Consider the following 18,781-nt stretch of genomic DNA (forward strand, 5'->3'; position numbering starts at 1 on the left):
AATCTTCAGGCCTGGCTCCCTTGTGTCAGATGAGGTTTGATGAACCGAGGTTTGCTTATTTGAAGAATGTAAATCTCTTTGCCTGAAGAGGGTGTCTTCGACTTCCCGCAGGGGCTGGGGAGGAGGGAGACGGGGGTGACTAAACCTACAAAATCCAGTTACAGAAGTGCTTTAGGACGGCAGCGTCGGGAGGACATGCGCTCCTGGGCCCGTCTCCGGGACGGCAGAAGGCGCTGAGGAGTGGCGGCGGAAGGTGACTAAACACGGGGTTCCCACGGCCCTCCCTGCGGCACAGGCCGGGCTTCGCGGCCTCGCTTGGCAGGACCGCGTGCCCGGCCGCCGCTGCCAACTTCCTCGACCCAATGTGCGCGCGCGGGGGCGCCCCTGGCGGCGGGAGGACTCCGCGCCAGAGGGGCCGTGGGAGCCGCGCGGGGGCCCTGGGCGGGTCCATGGTGCCGCAGGGCCCTTGGAGCGCCGGACGGGCGCGGGGGCTGTTGGGTCTATCAGGGAAAAGGAGGCAGCGAAAGGCCCAGGCGCGCCTGGTTATCCTTTTCCGCTGCGGGGGCGCCAGGAACGCCATTTGTCCCGCGCACGCAGCCGTCTCTACCTGAACTTGCCCCTGCCTCGAAGCCTGTGGTATCGAGCCCTCTGGCTCCGGGCCCTGCCTCCGTCCGGAGCGGGCCGACGGGGCGGCCGGCTTCGCGAGGCCCGCGATTGCGGGGCTCCAGGGGCGGTGCGGAGCGCCGGGAGCGCGGGGTCGGCGCGAGGGGTAGACAAAGGCGGGGGACGCCGAGCGAGGGGAAGACAAAGCGCAGAAAGGGGGTCGGCGGCGGCGCCGGAGCCCCGGAGGCGGCTCCGGGCGCGGCGGAGCCAATGGGCGGGCGCGGGGCGGGGGCCGGCGGGGGCGGTGCCGCGATAAGGCGGTGGCGGCCGCGGCCGCTCAGGGACCACTGGCAACCGCGGCAGCTTGCGCGCGCGCACTCCTTGCACTCGAGGCGTCCCCCGGAGACCGACCCCCGCCTCGCGGCCCAGGCCGGGGCCCGGTGAGACCCGCGGGCGGACCAGGGGAGGGGTCGGCGTCCGGCTTGCAACCCGGGCCGCCCAGGTGGGGGCTGCGGACGCGAGAGCCGCCGCCCATGGGGTCCGGACGCCGAGCGCCTCAGCCCGTGGCTCTCGACCCGGGCCCCGAGGCCGGCGTCCGCAGGGGTCCCAGGTCTGGAGTCCGCTTCACGCGGGTCCAGGGCCGAGGAGCCAGGAGCGCGGGCGGCCAAGCCGGCGAGCGCTGTCCAGAGGCTGCGCCGGCCCGGGCGGCCAGGGCCCCGGCCTCCGCGCTTTGGCCCCGCGCTGGGTACCGGCGGGCCGGGGTCAGGCCGGGGCGGCAGATTCTAGCCGCGGTTCCTCCAAGCCCGCCCTCTGCTGACCTCCCCTCTCGCCAGGCGGGGTCTGGGTCTGCGGGCGCTGGGGCGGCTGCGCGCGGAGCCCCTCCCCCAGCTGCTACCCGCTAACTCTGTTCTTCCCCTGACACATGGTTCCACTCAGGGACCCCTGCCCCCTGGGGAGCCGCTTTAGGGGGTGGCGGGCGGAGGGGAGGTGGGTGAGGGGCGGAAGTGGCAAGACCCAGAGCAACAGGAAATGACTTAGGGAAAGTCCCAACCACAGCCCCCAGCCCCCTGCTTGTAAACACCCCTCCCCCACCCTGCGGGCTGGGGAAAGGCTTGTGGGGCCCTCCCAACCGACTTCCCCTTGCAGAACGCACCGGGTGCACTCGGGGACTCCATCGCCTCCAACGAGCCATGTTCCAGGCTGCAGGAGCCGCCCAGGCCACCCCTTCTCACGTAGGTGATCAGCCCGGTGGGAGGGCACTCCCCAGCCCCTGCAGGTGTCATGCCTGCGGGTGAGGGGGTGAGGAGCAGCTTGTTGGCCTGTCCCCTTCCTCTCCCCCTTGAGTGTCCCTGGGATCTGGGCTGGTGACTGCAGCGATGGTCTGGGACATCCCTCAGCTGACCCTGCCCCAACTGCCCTCTCCCTCAGGAAGCCAAAGGCAGCGGTGGCAGCAGCACGGTTCAGCGCTCCAAGGTAGGGCCCTGAGCCTGTCGTGTGCGGGGAGGAAGGGATGGGAGCTGCTCAGGTCCCTGATGGAGGCTCTTCCCCAACAGTCCTTCAGTCTTCGGGCCCAGGTGAAGGAGACCTGCACTGCCTGCCAGAAGACCGTGTACCCCATGGAGCGGCTGGTGGCTGACAAGCTCATTTTCCACAACTCTTGCTTCTGCTGCAAGCACTGTCACACCAAGCTCAGGTGCGCCCCCGCCCTGCCCTTCCCTTCCCTTCCCGCCCTGCCTTGACCTGACCACAGCTGTTTTGCTTCTGCAGCCTGGGCAGCTACGCTGCACTACACGGGGAATTTTACTGCAAACCCCACTTTCAGCAGCTGTTTAAGAGCAAAGGCAACTACGACGAGGGCTTTGGCCGGAAGCAGCACAAGGAGCTCTGGGCCCACAAGGAGGTGGACCCTGGCACCAAGACAGCCTGAGGCCCCTCTGACTGTCCACCCCTCCTCCCTCCTTAGAGGGTCTGGAGCAGGCGTGGGAAGGGTGGGGAAGAGATTGGTGCGAGTGGGGGCAGGGTGGGAAGGGGATGAGGCCCTCTTGCTCAGGCAGAGGGTTTCCGGCGTAGGGCTCTGCTCCAGGATTCCCTCCTCCTCCCTCAGTGGGTGGGGGTTTGGGAACCAGGATTGGGGTTTGCTTACCACCCTGCTTCCTGCTTCTTTCAGCCTGCCCCAACTCACCCCATGGCCTCCTGGGAGGCCCCCAAGCCCAGCTTCCCTATCTAGGTGCCTTTTCTCCAGCAAGGAGTCAGCATGCCCCCCTCAGGGTCCCAAGCTCCCTCACTGCCACCAGGGGCCCTATGTGGCCCCGTCTCCCCATCTACCTCTGCCCTTAGCCTGGTCCTGAGCCATGGAAACTGGAGAAGGTGAGCCAGTGTGTCGTCTGCCGGGCCTCACTGAATGCCCACCAGGACCCTGAAGGGGAGGGGAAGGGAAGTGGAGCAGCCCTGCTGCCCTGAAAGGCAAGGCAGGGTGTGCCCAGTGGGGCTTGAGACCGTCTGGCACCGCTGAAGTCAAGCAGAAGCTAAAGCACCCACCAGGCTGAGAGCCACAGAGACTGGTGGGGGGCTGGCGGGGCCATGCTCCCCTCTTTTCCCATTTCTTCTGGTTCTGACTGTTGTGATCAACCCTGTTTTAAACATATTTCAACAGATCCTGACTCTGTATTATGTGGCCTGATGGGGGGCTTGTTGGCAGGAAGGACAGACTCACCATGTGGAGGTGAAGGGGGACAGGGTCAACCCAGAGCACTCCTGCCCTTGGTTGGGGGGGCGGTGGGTGTCAGAGAAACACAAGGCAGCCTGGGAAAAGGGGATCTCCTCTTCCCTGTCAAGTCTCCATGCTGCCAAACCCAGAGTATTTAATAACCAAATCCCTCAGCCTTGTGTTACATAAGAGGTCAGGCCAATCAGTGGGTCACATTGCCTAGCTTCACTGCACTTCAGTGTGTTAGGGTGAAAGGCAGAATCCTTTTACCAAGTCTTTGGTGGATCCCCTTTGCCCTGGAAATCAGGAAGGGATGGTGGGAACCAGCAGACCCATTGCTATCAGAGGTTCCTTAGTCTCTGTGCCTTTTCCCCATTTGTCATCTTCCCCCTGCTTTTTCAAGCTCCAGGGAATGTGGCAGCTGTAGTCTATCACAGGTAGTCTAAGGAAAAGCAGCTCATCTGTTCCTGAAGGACAACGGTTTACAGCAGAACAAACAAGGAAAGCTTGAAAGACCTGAGGCCTCCCCGAACCCCAGCAGCATCCAGGCAGAAAGTCTGGGTTGTCCTGCCCCAGACTCAGCTGTCCTGAATTCCCCCAGCTGTCCGTGGACTACATGAGTTGGCGGAACAAGAGGGCAGACTCCTTGGGGATATGCTGCTTCCACCCCATACAAGTTCTTAAGTTCCCAAGTAAGCTTATGTCCAGAGGACATGAGGGAGCTGGGCCTCAAACTGGTGGCAGGTGGGCCACTGTGCTGTGCCCCTGGAAGTGGCAGAGCTAACAGTAAGCAGAAATGGCACCCTGAGCCTGGGTCCTCAGAGTAAGGAGAGCTGCTAATAGCCTCACTCAGGACAGGTTCAACTTCCGTACCAGAGGCATCAGATGGGGACAACAATGGTCTCTTTCTGCTTGAGCTAAGCAACAGCGGCAGATAGACTGTGAGGGAGACACCAGATCCCTGCCCTGCAAGGATACGACTTAGGAGTCCTTCCCTGAGCTGGCCGAGCACAAAGGTCCTGGGAACCCAGCCACAGTGATGCTCAGGTCAGGAGAGCGATCAGTGCCACCTCAGTAAGTCAGCCCTGGTGGAACCACCCTCAGCAGAGCTCCTAGGAGTGGGGAGGAGAGGAGGCGGCCCCTCTGAGCTAGCGGTCCTACCAGCCAAGTCACATCATCCCAGGAGCCCTCTTGCAGCTGTTTCAGGTTGTCTGCTGAGGGATGTAGGCTTATTGTCTGCATACTGGGCTCCTCCTGGACAGACACCTACTTCCCCCACACCCCTGCCCAAAAGCACTGCCACAGGACCCCTCAGGTATAAATGATCCCTTTTATTGTTAAGTAATGCGCGACACTGGCCTGGCTTTGCACTGCAAGCCCTCGGTCGAGATATAGTCAAATAACTATGGCTGCAGGTTCTTCTGCACGATCCACAATTCAGACACAGACACAGAGCTGGGGTGGGCAGGAGGGGCAGGAGGGCGGTGGAGTGTGGACTGTCCCCGGCCCTGGCCTCTCCGTGTTGGGTTGGCCAAGGCCGACATCCCCCACGGAATGACAAGCAAATGGTGGCACGGCCCTTCCCACAGCCAGCCTGGGGCTGCTAGGAGACTGCCCTTCAGAGCCTTTGGGCCAGGCCATCTTAGGCCCATAACTTCATCTGGATTATTTAATAAAAAAACAATAAATTAAAATTAAGCAACAGCTTGGTCCTGAGGATGCTGAGCCAGCATGTCCACAGTTTTTGGCACAAAAAAATCAGGGTCTTTTGTTCTTTTTGGAGTGCAGGGTTTGTTGGCTTGTTTACAAAATCATTTTTTAAAACATTCCCTGTGAGGTAAGGCCCCGGGGTGGGTGGGGCTCTGTGAGAGCCTGAACCTGGGACACAGAGTTGTCTTATCTTGACAGTGCCGGCACCACGCTCTTGTTTCCTGTTGGGGGGTGGGAACTGGGGACGGAGTGTGGGCCCAAGAAGAGTGCTACAGCCGTCAGGAACGGGGTTGTGGAGAGGCCGAGCTGCCACCTGGCAGCTTTGGTCGAGATGAGGGGCCGGTCCCCACCCTGGGCAAGAGCCGAGGTGGAGGTAGGAGCACATGCTCACTGTCTTCAGAGGGCTGGGCTGGGGGTGCCTGATAGGCACCTAGGGGAAGAGGATGGAAACAGGGCCCAGGCCCATCTGGCACCGTGCAACACACATTCCTGCAAAACCAGCTGCTTTCATTTTCTCTTCTCTCTCTTGAGGCGTCCATCACCTGTAACAGTCTAGAATTGATATATATATAAACCATCAAATATGATCTGAGATATAAATTAACAAGTACAAGGCCTCACATTACATGATGTGAAAAGGCTAAAAACAGCGATAGAAACTACATTCATAAAAGTGCATCGTCAACATACAACGAAGGCTTTGGCTTGTTCTGGTGCCCATGGGGGAGTGGGCATGGCTGGCAATGAGCTGCCTGGAGCTAATCCCCAGCTCCTTGGAGATATGTCATCCCTGGGCACTGGCTTTTTTTTTTTCCTTTAATGACAACTCCCAAGGAAACTGGGTGTTCAGAGGGAGGAGCTCTAGCAATAGGCACATTTTGGAGGGGAGGGGCCGGAAGAAAGGACCAGCGCCCCAGGCTGAGGTAAATAAGGCCAACTCTAAGCTGCTTGGAGATTCTGACTCCCTGGCCCCTGCTGCCATTCCTCCCCCACAGGAGCTAGAAGGGAAAGAGGCTGAGACCTCATGGTGATGGGCAAGGGTGGCCATGGAGGAACTGAGCTGGTGGTTTTGGACACAGTTGGTGGCATCATTCAGGCTCTCCTTTCTACCAGATAGATCTCCAGCCTAGCAAGTCACGACTCACAACCAGCCTAACATGACTCCCCTGGCTGTCCTGAATGGCCCACTCAGTGTGGCCAGCAGGCTCAGATGCCTTCACTGTGTTGTCCATCTTTCTTTCTGCTCCAGTGGGGGGAAAGGTGCCAGACAAGGAGCACAAAAGCCCTTACCTTCCTTCAGCTCTTTCCAATCTGGCCCAAGGCCCAAGCCCACAGCAGGGGTACTCAGCCCAGAGGGCACGCAAACTCTCCAGTTTAGAAACTGGGTACATAAGAGTGACTCCAACTTGTAAAACAGAGACAATTGCATTGACAAAACTGGGTCTCCCCCTCAGTGGGGACAGTTCCACATCTCAGGCCCCTGCTTGAGGGTGAGGGGAGTTGGTCAGGGTCATGGGGGCAGGCAGGACAGGCTCCTCCTTCCCTGAATAAGGCAGCATAACATTTGCTTCATTCATCTTTGGTAGAGGACTAGGACTGGCAAAGCTGGCCTGGGGGCTCCAGGGAGCACGTGGCCCAGGCCTCTGCTTTCCATGGGCTACGGGATGCTGGACTTTACCTCAGGCTTGGGTGGGCCTATCCAGCCCAGAGATGCCCTGATGGTCTCCAGATATGAGGAGGACAAACAAAATAACACTCTGAATGAAAGTAACACTATTCAGACCCTCGTGTCCATCCTGTGCCCCCAGACCCTCCTCTGGGGTCTGGTGCTGACTGCATTGTCAGGACACAGCCCCGAGGGAGGGGCCCATGGTGCCTTGAACACTGTTCCTAGCCCCTTCCCCTCCACACTGAGCTTAGGACGCCGGTGCTCTTGGGTCTGGTAGGCTGGGGGCTCCCAGTCCTTAAGGCTGCAGCCACCCCACCTGGCTCTGAGCCCCAGTAGCAGAAGGGCACAGACAACGCTGGCTAGACTGCAGCTCCATGGTCCACAGCCTTGCCTGGGAGAAGCAGCAATACTGCTGAGCCCCACAGCAGCCCCCTGCCCTTGCAGCAGGGGACAGCCAGCAGCAGCGTGGCCTTAAGAGCTCAGTACACGAGCTGTGCAAAGTGGTGTGTGAGCAGCTCCTCGGCTGAAGGTCTTTGGCGGGCCTCCACGAAAATGCGCCTCAGGAAGTCCCGGCCATGCTCAGAGATGTGGGAGGGCAGCTGAGGATTGGTGGGCTGGGTGGCAATCTTGAAAATGGCGGCCATGGCTTCATACTCTGCCCAAGGTGGTTTCTCTGTCAGCATCTCCACCACGGTGCAGCCCAGGCTCCTGGAGAGAGAGAAGCCCTGTGTCACCCCTCAGCCAGCCCCAGGCTCCCAGCCTCCCTGCCCACTGAAGTGAAAGGAAGTGTTTTTCTCACAGCACATTGAGGCAGGAGATAAGCTGGGGGCTGACACCCCTGTAGAGGGTTCCTAAGGCCAGAAAAGGCTTCAAAGCCCTGTTAGCCTTGTCTACAAACTACACCCACCTCTGAGCTCCAGGATACATTAGTTTCCTACTGCTGCTGTAACAAATTACCATAAACCTAGTGGCATAAAAAAAAAAAGAACACATTTCTGGAGATCAGAAGTCTAAAATTAGTTTCACTAGGCTCAAGTCAACGAGTTGGTGGGGATGGTTCCTTCTAGACACTCTGAGGGGAGGATCCATTTCTCTGCCTTTTCTAGAGGCTCCCTGCATTCCTTGGCTGCTGGCCCCTTCCCTGTATCACTTCAGCCTCTTGCTTCCATTGTAACATCTCTTACTACCGACTCTGTTCTCCTGCCCTCTTTTTATAAGGACTTGTGTAATTATACTGGGTCCATCTGGATAATCCAGGATAAACTCCCTATTTCAAAATTCTTAAATTAATCAAATTTGCAAAGGCCCTACTGCCTATAAGGTAACATTTACTAACCCCTTAGGGGTCAGTACATGTGTATCTTCAGGGGGCTGTTATTCAGCCCACCTCAATAACGTTCTAAGAGGAAGAGATGCTCTCAAGATTCTCAGGCCCTTTCAGAGGATGGACATGAAATTAGGTAGCACAAATGCAAGCCATCTGAGCACTAGGAGAGAGAGCAGAAACCTGCTATTGTTTAGAACACTGATCCAGGCCTTGAGAATGGATCCTACTTCTTTCATAGATTTAGCAGACATCAGGGATGTCTTCCACGGCCTAAGTTTCCAGCAGTAACCAACAGTTGCTACTCAGAGTTAAAACACAACGCTTCTGCTGTATGAGCTGCTGCAGGCACCACCAGCTCTGAGTACATGGAGCCTGCATCTTGGCTGGCTTTGCTGGCCAGAGGCAACTGTTCTCACTTCCTCCTGCCACACTGCAAAGCCCCCAGGCCTCATTTCTAAGTTGGTGCCACTACAGCCCAGACAGGGAGATGGGGTCCCAGCATATCCCCAGCGCTCACCACACGTCTGCCTTCCTTCCGTAGCCCTCACCGCTGATCACCTCAGGGCTCATCCAGTAGGGTGTGCCGGTGACTGAGCGCATGCCCGTGCCTGACATGCAGATGGTCTGCAGGCGCTTGCTGGCCCCAAAGTCCCCCAGCTTCACATTCCCAGCAGAGTCTCGGAGGATGTTGGCTCCTAAGGCATGAAAGAGCAGAGGTTGCAACCCTGGACCCCTGGGCACTTTCCATCATCCTCCCTCAGTCCTTCCCTCCCAGGTCCAAGGGCTGCTGGGGAGAATGGGGGCTACCAAGAATTAGACCCAGACTGCACAGAGCAAACAGGCTAGTGACAGGAAGCCTCAACCCTGCAGCACAGAACGGTCATCACCATGGCCAGCATCAGCAGAGCACTTAACAGTATTTCCCCCAGTTGCTTAACTGATCTTTACACCAATCCCCCAAGGAGGCAATTAGGGTTCTTTTCAGAAAGTGTGAAATGACCAGGCTGGAAGTTCCCAAGTGGCCAGATCCTGTGGACCCCACAGCCTGCCCCTGCTCACCCTTGATGTCCCGGTGAACAATCATGTTGCTGTGCAGGTAGGACATGCCCTCCAGGATCTGCCGGGTGTATTTTCGGGTCACACTTTCTGTCAGAGCTCCATAGGCCTTCAGCTGGTCTTTCACTGAGCCCTAGAGCCACAGGAGTCAGAGGGAGTCACTGCAGGAAGGCAGCAGGAAGAGGGCAAGGCTATTTCCAGTCCCCAGCGCTGCAGCGAAGGAGTGAGTCATCAAATCCCCATATGCAATGTGCCAGGCACTTTGCTAGGGACTGTTAGGCAGCTTGCAGAAAAGTGGGAGACAGGCTTTCCCTTAAGCAGTGGATGACCCAAATCCAGAAGGGAGACCTGTCTGCTCCAGGTAAAGGCGGCACTCACTGGCCAGTGCAGCTGCCCTGTAAGCCTCGGGTCAGGCTGGCCTGGGACATTTCTCATCACACAGCATCACTGCAGCCAGAGGAGGGCCCTGCTGACTCCAAACCCTGCTGTTATTTCACCTTCTCCCCTGAGCCTCTGGGGTCTCAGGTGATCAGACCCATGTAAAAGGGACCCCCATTCCACAGCCCCCAGCCCCAGGTCGGGCCCCCTCTTTTGTGTCCCACACGCATCAAGGGGCACATACCCCCGGCATGTACTCCATGAAGATGGTCAGAGTCTTCTCGGCGCGGTCCCGCAGGCAGCCATAGTACTGCACTATGCGCTCGTGCTGCAAGTTCTTCAGCAACTGGATCTCACACTCCAGAGCACTCACCTCCTAGGGGAGGGGCCCAGAGGTCACCCAGGCCCTCAGGGTGATCCTGCCTAGGATCAGCTCAGCCTCTAGTCAGTGGCTTCAGAGGAGTCTGTCTGCCTTGGAAACGTCAGCTGGAGAAAAGGGGGACTCACAATGGTCTGGCCCTTGTCCACAATGTTGGACAAGCCTTGGGATGGTGGCACTCCCAAGCTGGAAGATAGCAGCAGTGGGGTGGGGCTGCTTAGTTAAGGTAACTGCTATATTTGTCCACTCAAAGTGGAATAAAGGCCATATCCAAGGCCAAAAACTCCAAAGATAGGCTCCTTCCTGGTTCAAGGGCTGAGAGAACATCTGTTTGGTGAGAGTAGGGCAGGTACTGCTCCTTGTGGCAGTGGCCATCACCTCTCAGTTTGGGTTGCTTGGCACTTTGGCACCAGCTCAGTTCCTCATACCCAATCCCTCCCCAGGGCCAGGGTAGACAGCAGGGGAGCCTGGGAGGAAGAATGATGGGGGAAGCAACCTGTAGCACCTCAAGCAATTAGTCTGTGCAATGAGATGGGCATTTTGTTGAGAGGGAGGAACAGAAAGTCAGACTATGAGGAAGGCAGTACCTTGCTTGTCTCAGGACTGTCTGGGTCAAACTGGACCTGCTTAGAAGCAAGTTCGCGTCCTGTGTCCACGTCATAGCACAAATAGACCCTGCCAAAGGCACCCTGGCCTAAGAGCTTCCCCCGGCGCCAATTGATAGGAGCACTAGGAGCTACAGGGGAACAGAAGGAAAGAGCATTCAAGTTCAAACACTTACTTCCCGACATTCTGCCTCATTCTCCAGAGGCTCCATCCACCCCCGCCAGACCTGGCAGCATCACATCTCTCAGCCAGCACCTCCACCCCCATCTGGAGTACGCCTATAGCCCTGGTCAATCAGACCTTAAGGCCCAAGTCCCGAGAAGCAGAGGACTGGCTAAAATCATGGTTGAATGCTCATCTGTATTGATCAAATACCTTTACTTCCAAAGCCCCTAAATATCTCGTTATGTCAGGGATTAGGAGATTGTTCTTCAGTTTAAACATGAAAAAACTAAAGACCAAAGAGGAGAAGTGGCTTGTCACACAACAGTGGAGTGAGGACTAAGGTCCAAGGAATGTGCTGCCCACCCGCAGGCTCTTCTATGGGGTGTGGATGGGTCAGAACAGCCAACTGCTGAGCCGAACAGCCTCAGTGGACCCACTGGCCTCCTGCCCAGCAGGTGGTCTGAGCATCCCCAGGGCAGCCTCCTATTGGCTAGGGCCCACTCCTCACACTTGGTCGGCACGTTCCTCTCCTGCACAGAGAGGGCGTTCTCACTGTCCGCACTCCGCAGGCGTCCTCGAGGGTCCAGGTACTGCACCGCCAGACCCATGTTCTCGCCATTCGTGCTCAGGGAGCGGCTGGAGGGCACCAGGGTGAACAGGTTGCCTTGATGTCGCCGTATTCGGGGAAATGTTCTTCTGCCTGAAGAGGTGCAGGGGCCAGAGCAGAGCAAGTCAGATCCCTGGCCACGAGGCTGAATGTGCAAACCGGGTCATAACACCAGCTCTGCTCCCTCCTATCTGCCCTCCTACCAGACTCATGCCAGAATGGCTAATGTCTCAAGCACCCTGAGAACCAGGACAATAGTGGGAATTAGGAAGCAGCCACAGGTGGTTCAGTGAGCCCTGGCCAAAGGGAAGGCACAGGGCTGGCCCTCAGGCCCCACATCACTCTCAGGGCCAATCCACGGCTGGTTTCTGTTTTCCTTGGCATCCTAACCCTAAGCCGCTATGGAAGCTCCATCCCATTTGCTGCCGGGAGAGGCAGAAGAGGGTGTCGGAGAGCTGGAGCCCTGGAGCACACTGTGCACTCAGACAAAGGATGGAGTTGCTGTAGCATTTGTAGCATCGTCTGCAAATACCATCCTCCCTCCTTTTTTTAAAAAACAAACAAACAAACAAACAAAAAAACCCTGTCTCTACTGCCACAAGCCTGGGCACAGTTCCTCCGGAATAAACAAAACACAGAGTTTGGAGTGTCTGGGCCACCGCCTTGCAGTGGCTTTTCTGTGGTGGAGCTCTAACCACAGCTCTTCTGAGGTGGCCGGCAGGGGGCAGGATGAAGGTGCACTCACCATCGTTGTAGTCCTTGTGGTGCACAGACACGTGGTAGCGCCGGGGGTAGGTTCCACCTTTGACCCCTTTGTCATAGAGCTGAGTTTCCCGATCTGAGTAAGACAGAGGAATCACTGGCTTCAGGATAGGCCAGTGTGAGTGATCCATTTAAGCCTCTAGGTCACCCGAGACCTCAGAGCAGTAGGCCCGAGAAGAATTAAAAAACAGCCTTGCACCCATCCCAAAAACAAAACAAAACAAAACAAAACAAAACAAAGAAATAGCCTTGGCTTCTCTTCCTAACTCAGCTCTCAGGAGCAGACTGCCTGCAGCCCCACCCAGACACCCTACAGTGCTCACCCAGGCTCTGGAGAACTCACCAGAGAACTCCTGTCTGTTGTCTGGGAAGCTCTGGGCTCGGGACATTCGTGATTTCCGGAAGGATGGGCTAGAAAAATAAAACAAATCACAAAGTAGACTTCTGGGTACCTCCAAAGCAGCTCACCCAGATAGCCTCCTTTTCCTAACTCCTTCCCACATTATCTGGTATGAAGCAGAGTTCGAGAGAAACAGCCATCTTCTGAGCTCAGCATCCTACTTTACTAGTCTGAGGCTCTCATCTGACTGGACCCTGAATAATGAATCCCTCCAGTCCAACCAACTTCCCCTCTAACAGCACTTTCTCTTCTTGCCCTTTCCTCCCGCTTTGGTAACAGGGGAAGAGCTGTAAAACATCCCCTACCCAGGGCAGTAATAAAGATAGCAACACCCTGCATCTTCCTTTCAGACTAATCACCACCACCCCATTTTAGAGATGAGGAAAACTGAGGAACAGAGTGGTTAAGGGAAACTTGTCCAAAGCTAACTGACCAATATTTGGTGGTGCTGGGTCTACATGGCTCCAGACCCCATGAAAGGAACATGGCAGCCTTGAGCTCAAATCAGGCCAGACCTCAAGGCAGTAAGTCCAGGTCACTGAGTTTGACTCCCAAGGAGGAGAAAACAAAGCACTGGAGGGACAGAGGATAAATTAAAGAATCAAGTAGGTAAACTGAGCTATCTTTCCCAGCATCCACCTGAATGGCCCTTTCCCTCATGTACGAGAGCTTTTTGAGAGAGTCATAGGTCAGAAACTCTCAAGGCAGTGATGCAGGGCTATCCCCTACTTCCCAACTGCTAGACCTTCTGTAGTCCCGTCCCATCCCCTTCTCCTCCCCTGGCTTGGCAACAAAACTTAGAAGCGAGTCCAAAAGTCAGTCCCTGTCCTGGCAGAGCCCTCAATTTGTGGCAGCAACTTCTGGCACTTTTACCTGTGCCTCTTTGCATTCCTGGTTGGAAAGCAAGCCCAAAACAAGGCTACGGATTGGATGCCAACAAGCAACTGTGACTGTTCTATGATACCTCGAGGGGAGACCACACTCACCAGTGCGCAGGTCTGTTAGGAGAGACACACACAGATCTGGCCATGGTCACAAGGAGAGTACCGATGTGAGCAATTAATCAGTTACACAAAGAAAAGAAAACTCCCCTAACCGCTCCAGAGCCTCTGACCACAGCCCTAAGCCCAGCCAGACATGGTCAAACGTGTTCTTGGGCATAACAAGGACAAAGTGAGAGACTGGTTGGATCAATGCCAAAGCCACCTCCAAACACCCCCACTGACCAGTAAACCAGCTCTGCAGAACCATGTGGTGTGTAAAGGACAGCACCTGTCCCCTCCCAAAGTGTAAGAACAAGATTACACACCAAGCAGGCAGTGAGGTAAGCTAGGCAGTCTAGATATTTTGTTTCCTGGTTTTTATATTCCACTTTCTTATTCTACCAGAAACACTTGGAGAAAAAAAATGAAAGTAAACCCACAAATTTTGTCCCTAATATGTTGAAGGTCTGCTGCTTCTCAGTCCAGATCACAGCAACGAGGCCGAGAGTACAAGAGCAGCATGTATTATGTGGAAAGTCAAAGCACGTAAAGCACTTGGAACTACAGAGCAGGCATTTAACACATGTGAGTGGCTATTATGAGCTACTATTATATTCATCTAATTATACAAACAACATTCTCCTGGTGTTTGGAAAACTAAGGAGAGGGCTAGGAATCCCAGTGAGAGGCTTCTTTCCCAGAAGTAAGATGTTTTAACCAGGGGCCTGCAGACCAGTGCCTAGATTGGAGACACATACTAGTTAACTCTATTTCCTCAGTTTATTAGTTTCAAGAACACCTAGACACTAACCCCCAAGCCAGCCACAGCCCCATACCTGTCTGCTGACCTGTCCAAGGATTGGCAGCTTCCTGACAAGGAATTTTCAGCACTGCTCAGGGGATCCAGCATCTGCAAGGCAAGTCGTAAAATAAAATCCCAGCCCCGGTCCCAGCCAGGTGACCCAGCCAAAGCCAGCAAATGGTCTTTTTTTTTCAAAATATAAAAGTGCCCTTTCTCTGCCTGGGCAACGAGAAGACTGGTTAGGAAGGTACCACTCTCCGCCGTAGTCAACAAGGCACATTTCCAGGAGAGATGAAAAATGCCTGGCTGGCATCCCAAGGAGCCCGGCCAGGAGAGCAGAGCAGAGACGCTGCTTTTCTCATTGGCATTTTCTTGGCTTGTGAACTTTGGATCCTGGCGCCAGAGATGGTTCTACCCCACAGAGGCTTCTAGTGCATTTGGGTGGGACTGTAAATGCTTCTGTTCACAGCCCATAATTTATAATTTACAAAGACAAGTATTGCCCTCATTTCACAGGTGAGCCAACTGCAGGTCTAGAAAGGTGAGGAGAATTATCTGAAATCATGACAGCAGTCAGTACAGAGCTGACACAAAACAAAACCTTCCCAGGTTCCTGGCTCCCATGCGGAGCCATTAGGTATCTATGTAAATTAACATGCTTCTCTGGTCCTTCGTCAGACTAACAGAAAGCCTTCAGATTAGATTTTTTTCCCAATTAATTTCCCCTTCATTTTGCCTATGGGGGGTACTCACTATCAGAGAATTCATTACCTGAGATCTAAACATAGGGAATCGGAGTATGAGAATTATGACAATTCATGAACAACTTTTATAAAATTGGTTTCCAACTCAAACTTTCTCCTCCCACTTAATTCTAGAATCCTACTCACCTACAGTTTCACCCATATACTGACTTATATGATTTTTAAAAACTGCCAATAAGGCAAATTAATTGCAAAGTAAAACTGCAAAAACCTTGCTAAGGATATAGGATTTCCCCAAGTGGATAAAACCAACATGGGAAAGAACTGCTCCCAATCCATCAAGTGCATATTTGGCAAAGTCAGACCAAATAACAGAAGAAGAGAGAAAGAGCAAGTATAACTAGGTGACAGGTGTAGTGAAGGAGGAACACCAAAGGTTCAAGAGGAACCTTCAGAAAACACTGAATCCCATGAAGTCTTCTGGGGAAAGGACCCTCTTTATGACAGTGCTGCAGAAGTCAAAGGGAAGTGAAGGAAGTTACATTGTGCTAGCAAGATTTTTAAAAATTAAGGCAAAAAAATTAGCATGAATCATGCTTTGTTCATCCTGAAAATTAGCAAATAGATGCAACTATTACTCAAATCTGATCAAAGAAAAAACAGGATAAATTTATCTTAGTTTCACTTTTCAAGAAAGTCCTGGTTGAATATTCTTTCACTATGCTGTTTTGGTCTCGGTTAAGTGGATTTATCTTGAACAGCCCTTTACTGGCAGCAACTCTCTTTAGCTAAAGAGGCGGGCAATGGAGAAGGACTTGGGCATTCCCCAGCTGCCACCCTCCTTGGCCTCTTCTTAAAAGTCTGTCTTCACTAGGAGTCTAACACTTCCATGCCTTCCAGGGCAAGGGAGGTAGAGCAAGACAGCGAAAGGACCAGGGTATAGGGCCACGGGGAGGGATACGAGCAAAGACAATTGAACTCATTTGCAATCTCTGAGGTTTTGCACCCAAGTCACCCTACTACAGCTGATGCCCAGAGGTACTCTGTTTAGAGAAAATGGAAAGGATGGTCAGTAAGATACCTAAGAAGGGAATCTGCAGCTAACAGCACTCTACGTCACTGTTCTAAACGTAAAGTTATCCGGAAGGCAGGACTACAGGAGAGAGAAGCAGCAGTTTAAAAAGGCTTCTCACAGCCTATATAGTTTGAATAATGCTGTACAGAGACTAGCTATTGAGGGGGAAAAAAGGCTGTAAGAATTAGTTTTTGGAAAAAGGAAAGTTATAAGAATCAGGGTTTTTTGGTAAAGTCCCCCATGTGATCGTGCTGGTTCTTCAACTGTATCCACTTACCCTTAAGAAATTTCCCCCTTCAAGATCAAATCCCCAAAATTTATAAGACAGATCTTTGCAGTCAAAGCAAGCTCACTGAAAGAACTTCAGAATGAAGCCAGAGATCTCATTCTTGTTGAGTTCACTAAACCAAAGGGCAATTTTCATCAAGTGAGCCACTAGTTTAAAAAGCTAGCCATTAAAATGGGTGAACCATTGTGGTAGACACACCCTAAGGTGACACCCACCCCAATGAGTCCCAGCCTTGTATAACCCCCTCCCCTTGAGTATAGGCAGAATTTGTGATTTGCTTCTAGTGAACAGACTACAGCAAAGAGGATGGGATATGCATTCCCATGATTATAGGTAAGTTACACAAGACTCCATTTTTGCAGACTGGAGCAAGAGATTCTCCTGCTGGCCTTGAATAAACTGTCATATTGTGAGAGGGTCAGATTTCAAGGAACTACAGGCAGCTTTTAGGAGCTCAGAGTGGCCCCTGGCTGACAGCCACCAAGAAAACAGGTACCACAGTGCTACTGACCTCAAGAAACTAAATTCTGCCAACATCTATTTGAACTTAGAAGGGAACCCCAAGCTTAGAAAGAAATGCAGCCTGGCTGGCACTTGACTGCAGCCTTATGTGACCCAGAACAGAGAACCTAGCTAAGTCACGCCTGGATTCCAAACCCAAGGAAACTGTAAAATAATAAATATTATGTTGTATGTTGTTTTAAGCTAAGTTTGTGGTAATTTGTTCTGTAGGAATAGATAACTAACGTAGTTGTCTAATACGATAAAACCTCACCTGAAGTAACAGTCCTACTTTGGATTGGTATACTCCCTACATTTCATCAAGAAATGGCCAAGGAAAAACAAAATCTGTCAGCTTAGGGTTGGTCATATGTTAAAACTCTGCAGAAATGACAAGTGGTTGTAAGAAGTATGCAAAGAGCAGAGTGGTATTCTGCAGGGAGAACCGTGAGAGGACCACAGAAGAGGAAAAATGTGTTGAAGGCACATCCAACACCAAGGAGGTGAGGTAGCTTAGATCCTGCCTTTGGTAGGAACTGATATTTGGCCCCCAGAAAGAAATAATCCATATTTGAGCAGGCCTGGTAAACAAAACAGCTATCTGATGGGACTCAAGCACCTGACCTCCACACTATGCCCACTAAGATTCTTCCATTATAACCTTGGTCTGATGCACCCCAAGCCGCACCCCAGCCCTGTCTCCCCCTCCCCCCCGTGTTATACTCACACACTGCTCGCTGGTCTCTGGGATGAACTCCCCCTCACTGTTGATGCTGGTGTAGGACCCCTGTCGGGCAATGCGCTGCTGCCGCTCAGGCACGTAGCCAGGGGGAGGTGAGCTTCGGCCAGCGTTCTGGGAGCCTAGAGCACAGAAACAAGACCGTTGACTGCAGAGCCCAGGACCTGCAGCCTGAGAGGAGCAGGAGGCCAGCCCAGACCAAGCACCTGCTGCAGAAACTGGTGGAGAGCCGTTTGGCTCTTTGCACATCATGGAAGTGAGGGTGGGCCTAACAAAGTGCTGAGGCTCAAGGAAATGTCCCGAGCCAGGTGGCTCCTCCCACTAATCCAAGGATCCTGAGAAAGAAGGAAAACAGCAGAAAAGTCAAAGAATGATAGGGAGCATATCTTTGAAAGATAGTCTTTAAGGAATTTAAACTCTTACTTTCAATGTCCTTCAAGAAACTGACTCCGTCTTTCTTCCACACAAAGTCAGTCATTCAGAATATATGACTCATTTAGTTTGTAGGGAAGATATGGTAATGAATTTGCCACCAAGAACACTTCCAATCTCTTGCTGGAGGCATCAACCCAGACTCTCTCTGGGGACCACTGGCACAATTAGGTATCTCAGGTGGGAAGGCTAACCTGAGGTTCTTGGTAGCCTGGCTTCCCCACCTGACTCTAAAGCAGAGGCCAGAAACAAAACTGCTCTGAAGACAGGCATAGAATTTTGCTGGATTTCCAGTCTCAAAACCCCACTCACAGGGTATGGGCTACCAATTTCAAGATAAAAAGGTACCCGAGCCATGTTTCAAATGATCTCCAACAGCCCACAGAGGAGAGAATCTGTTTGTCCAAGTTAGTTCTAAGCCCTGGCAGAAAACTGACACTGCTCAGAGTGTGAATTTAGGGGTATTGTTTCATGAACTAACAGAGCAATGAAATCAGCCAAGGCAATCCTTCTTTTCTTTTTTACTCTCTGTTACCTCTCTTTTAATCCTCACAACACCCCTGCAGTGGAAGTGCATTCAAGTCATCCACAGTGAGCAGAAGGGGAAGCCACAGCTCAAACTTATACAGTGACTTAATGGTGGGGCTGCAGCTAGATAACAGACTTTGTAAGTCCCAGTGAAGTTTGGCCAAGACAATTTTGAAACCATAATTTATTTTCAAAAGGGCAGGCATGCTGCTCAACACAGTGGTGGAAAGCAAAACTTCTCCCGAAACAGGTCAGGCCATACATTCTCCAATCCAAACAGAGGAGGGGGATGGATCCCACCCATGGGGAAATGTCACAGCCTTTCTGCAAGGAGCAGGAGGGAGGCTAATATGGGGATT

At 53.4% G+C, this 18,781-nt stretch overlaps 2 protein-coding genes across 6 annotated transcripts in view; one reads left to right on the forward strand and one right to left on the reverse strand.

The window, feature by feature from the left end:
* Positions 1-897: 897 nt before the first annotated feature.
* On the forward strand, positions 898-3,257 carry LIMD2 (LIM domain containing 2). 2 transcript variants are annotated; one of them, XM_032457126.1, is made up of 5 exons: positions 898-1,043; positions 1,750-1,835; positions 2,032-2,076; positions 2,157-2,296; positions 2,371-3,257. In XM_032457126.1, the coding sequence occupies exons 2-5, from the start codon at positions 1,794-1,796 to the stop codon at positions 2,528-2,530; spliced, it is 387 nt and encodes a 128-aa protein (XP_032313017.1). In that variant the 5' UTR covers positions 898-1,043; positions 1,750-1,793; the 3' UTR covers positions 2,531-3,257. The 2 variants fall into 2 exon arrangements, with proteins under 2 accessions (XP_032313017.1, XP_032313018.1); XM_032457127.1 differs by lacking the exon at positions 898-1,043 and adding an exon at positions 1,087-1,105.
* A 1,369-nt stretch (positions 3,258-4,626) lies between these two features.
* Positions 4,627-18,781, reverse strand: part of MAP3K3 (mitogen-activated protein kinase kinase kinase 3) — a 58,435-nt gene continuing 44,280 nt past the window's right edge. The window contains exons 8-17 of one of the 4 annotated variants that reach the window (XM_032457107.1): positions 17,451-17,584; positions 14,201-14,262; positions 12,313-12,380; positions 11,953-12,045; positions 11,109-11,300; positions 10,417-10,565; positions 9,695-9,826; positions 9,076-9,205; positions 8,534-8,711; positions 4,627-7,397 (exon numbers count right to left, since the gene is read on the reverse strand). In XM_032457107.1, coding sequence (XP_032312998.1) covers positions 7,169-7,397; positions 8,534-8,711; positions 9,076-9,205; positions 9,695-9,826; positions 10,417-10,565; positions 11,109-11,300; positions 11,953-12,045; positions 12,313-12,380; positions 14,201-14,262; positions 17,451-17,584 — 1,367 coding nt within the window. In that variant the 3' untranslated portion in view covers positions 4,627-7,168. Of the gene's footprint in view, positions 7,398-8,533; positions 8,712-9,075; positions 9,206-9,694; positions 9,827-10,416; positions 10,566-11,108; positions 11,301-11,952; positions 12,046-12,312; positions 12,381-14,188; positions 14,263-17,450; positions 17,585-18,781 lie in introns of all 4 variants that reach the window. The other 3 variants (XM_032457106.1, XM_032457109.1, XM_032457108.1) reach the window with 3 other exon arrangements.

This window comes from Camelus ferus, chromosome 16 (assembly GCF_009834535.1).
Source record: "Camelus ferus isolate YT-003-E chromosome 16, BCGSAC_Cfer_1.0, whole genome shotgun sequence".
In the NCBI taxonomy this organism is placed as follows: domain Eukaryota; kingdom Metazoa; phylum Chordata; class Mammalia; order Artiodactyla; family Camelidae; genus Camelus; species Camelus ferus.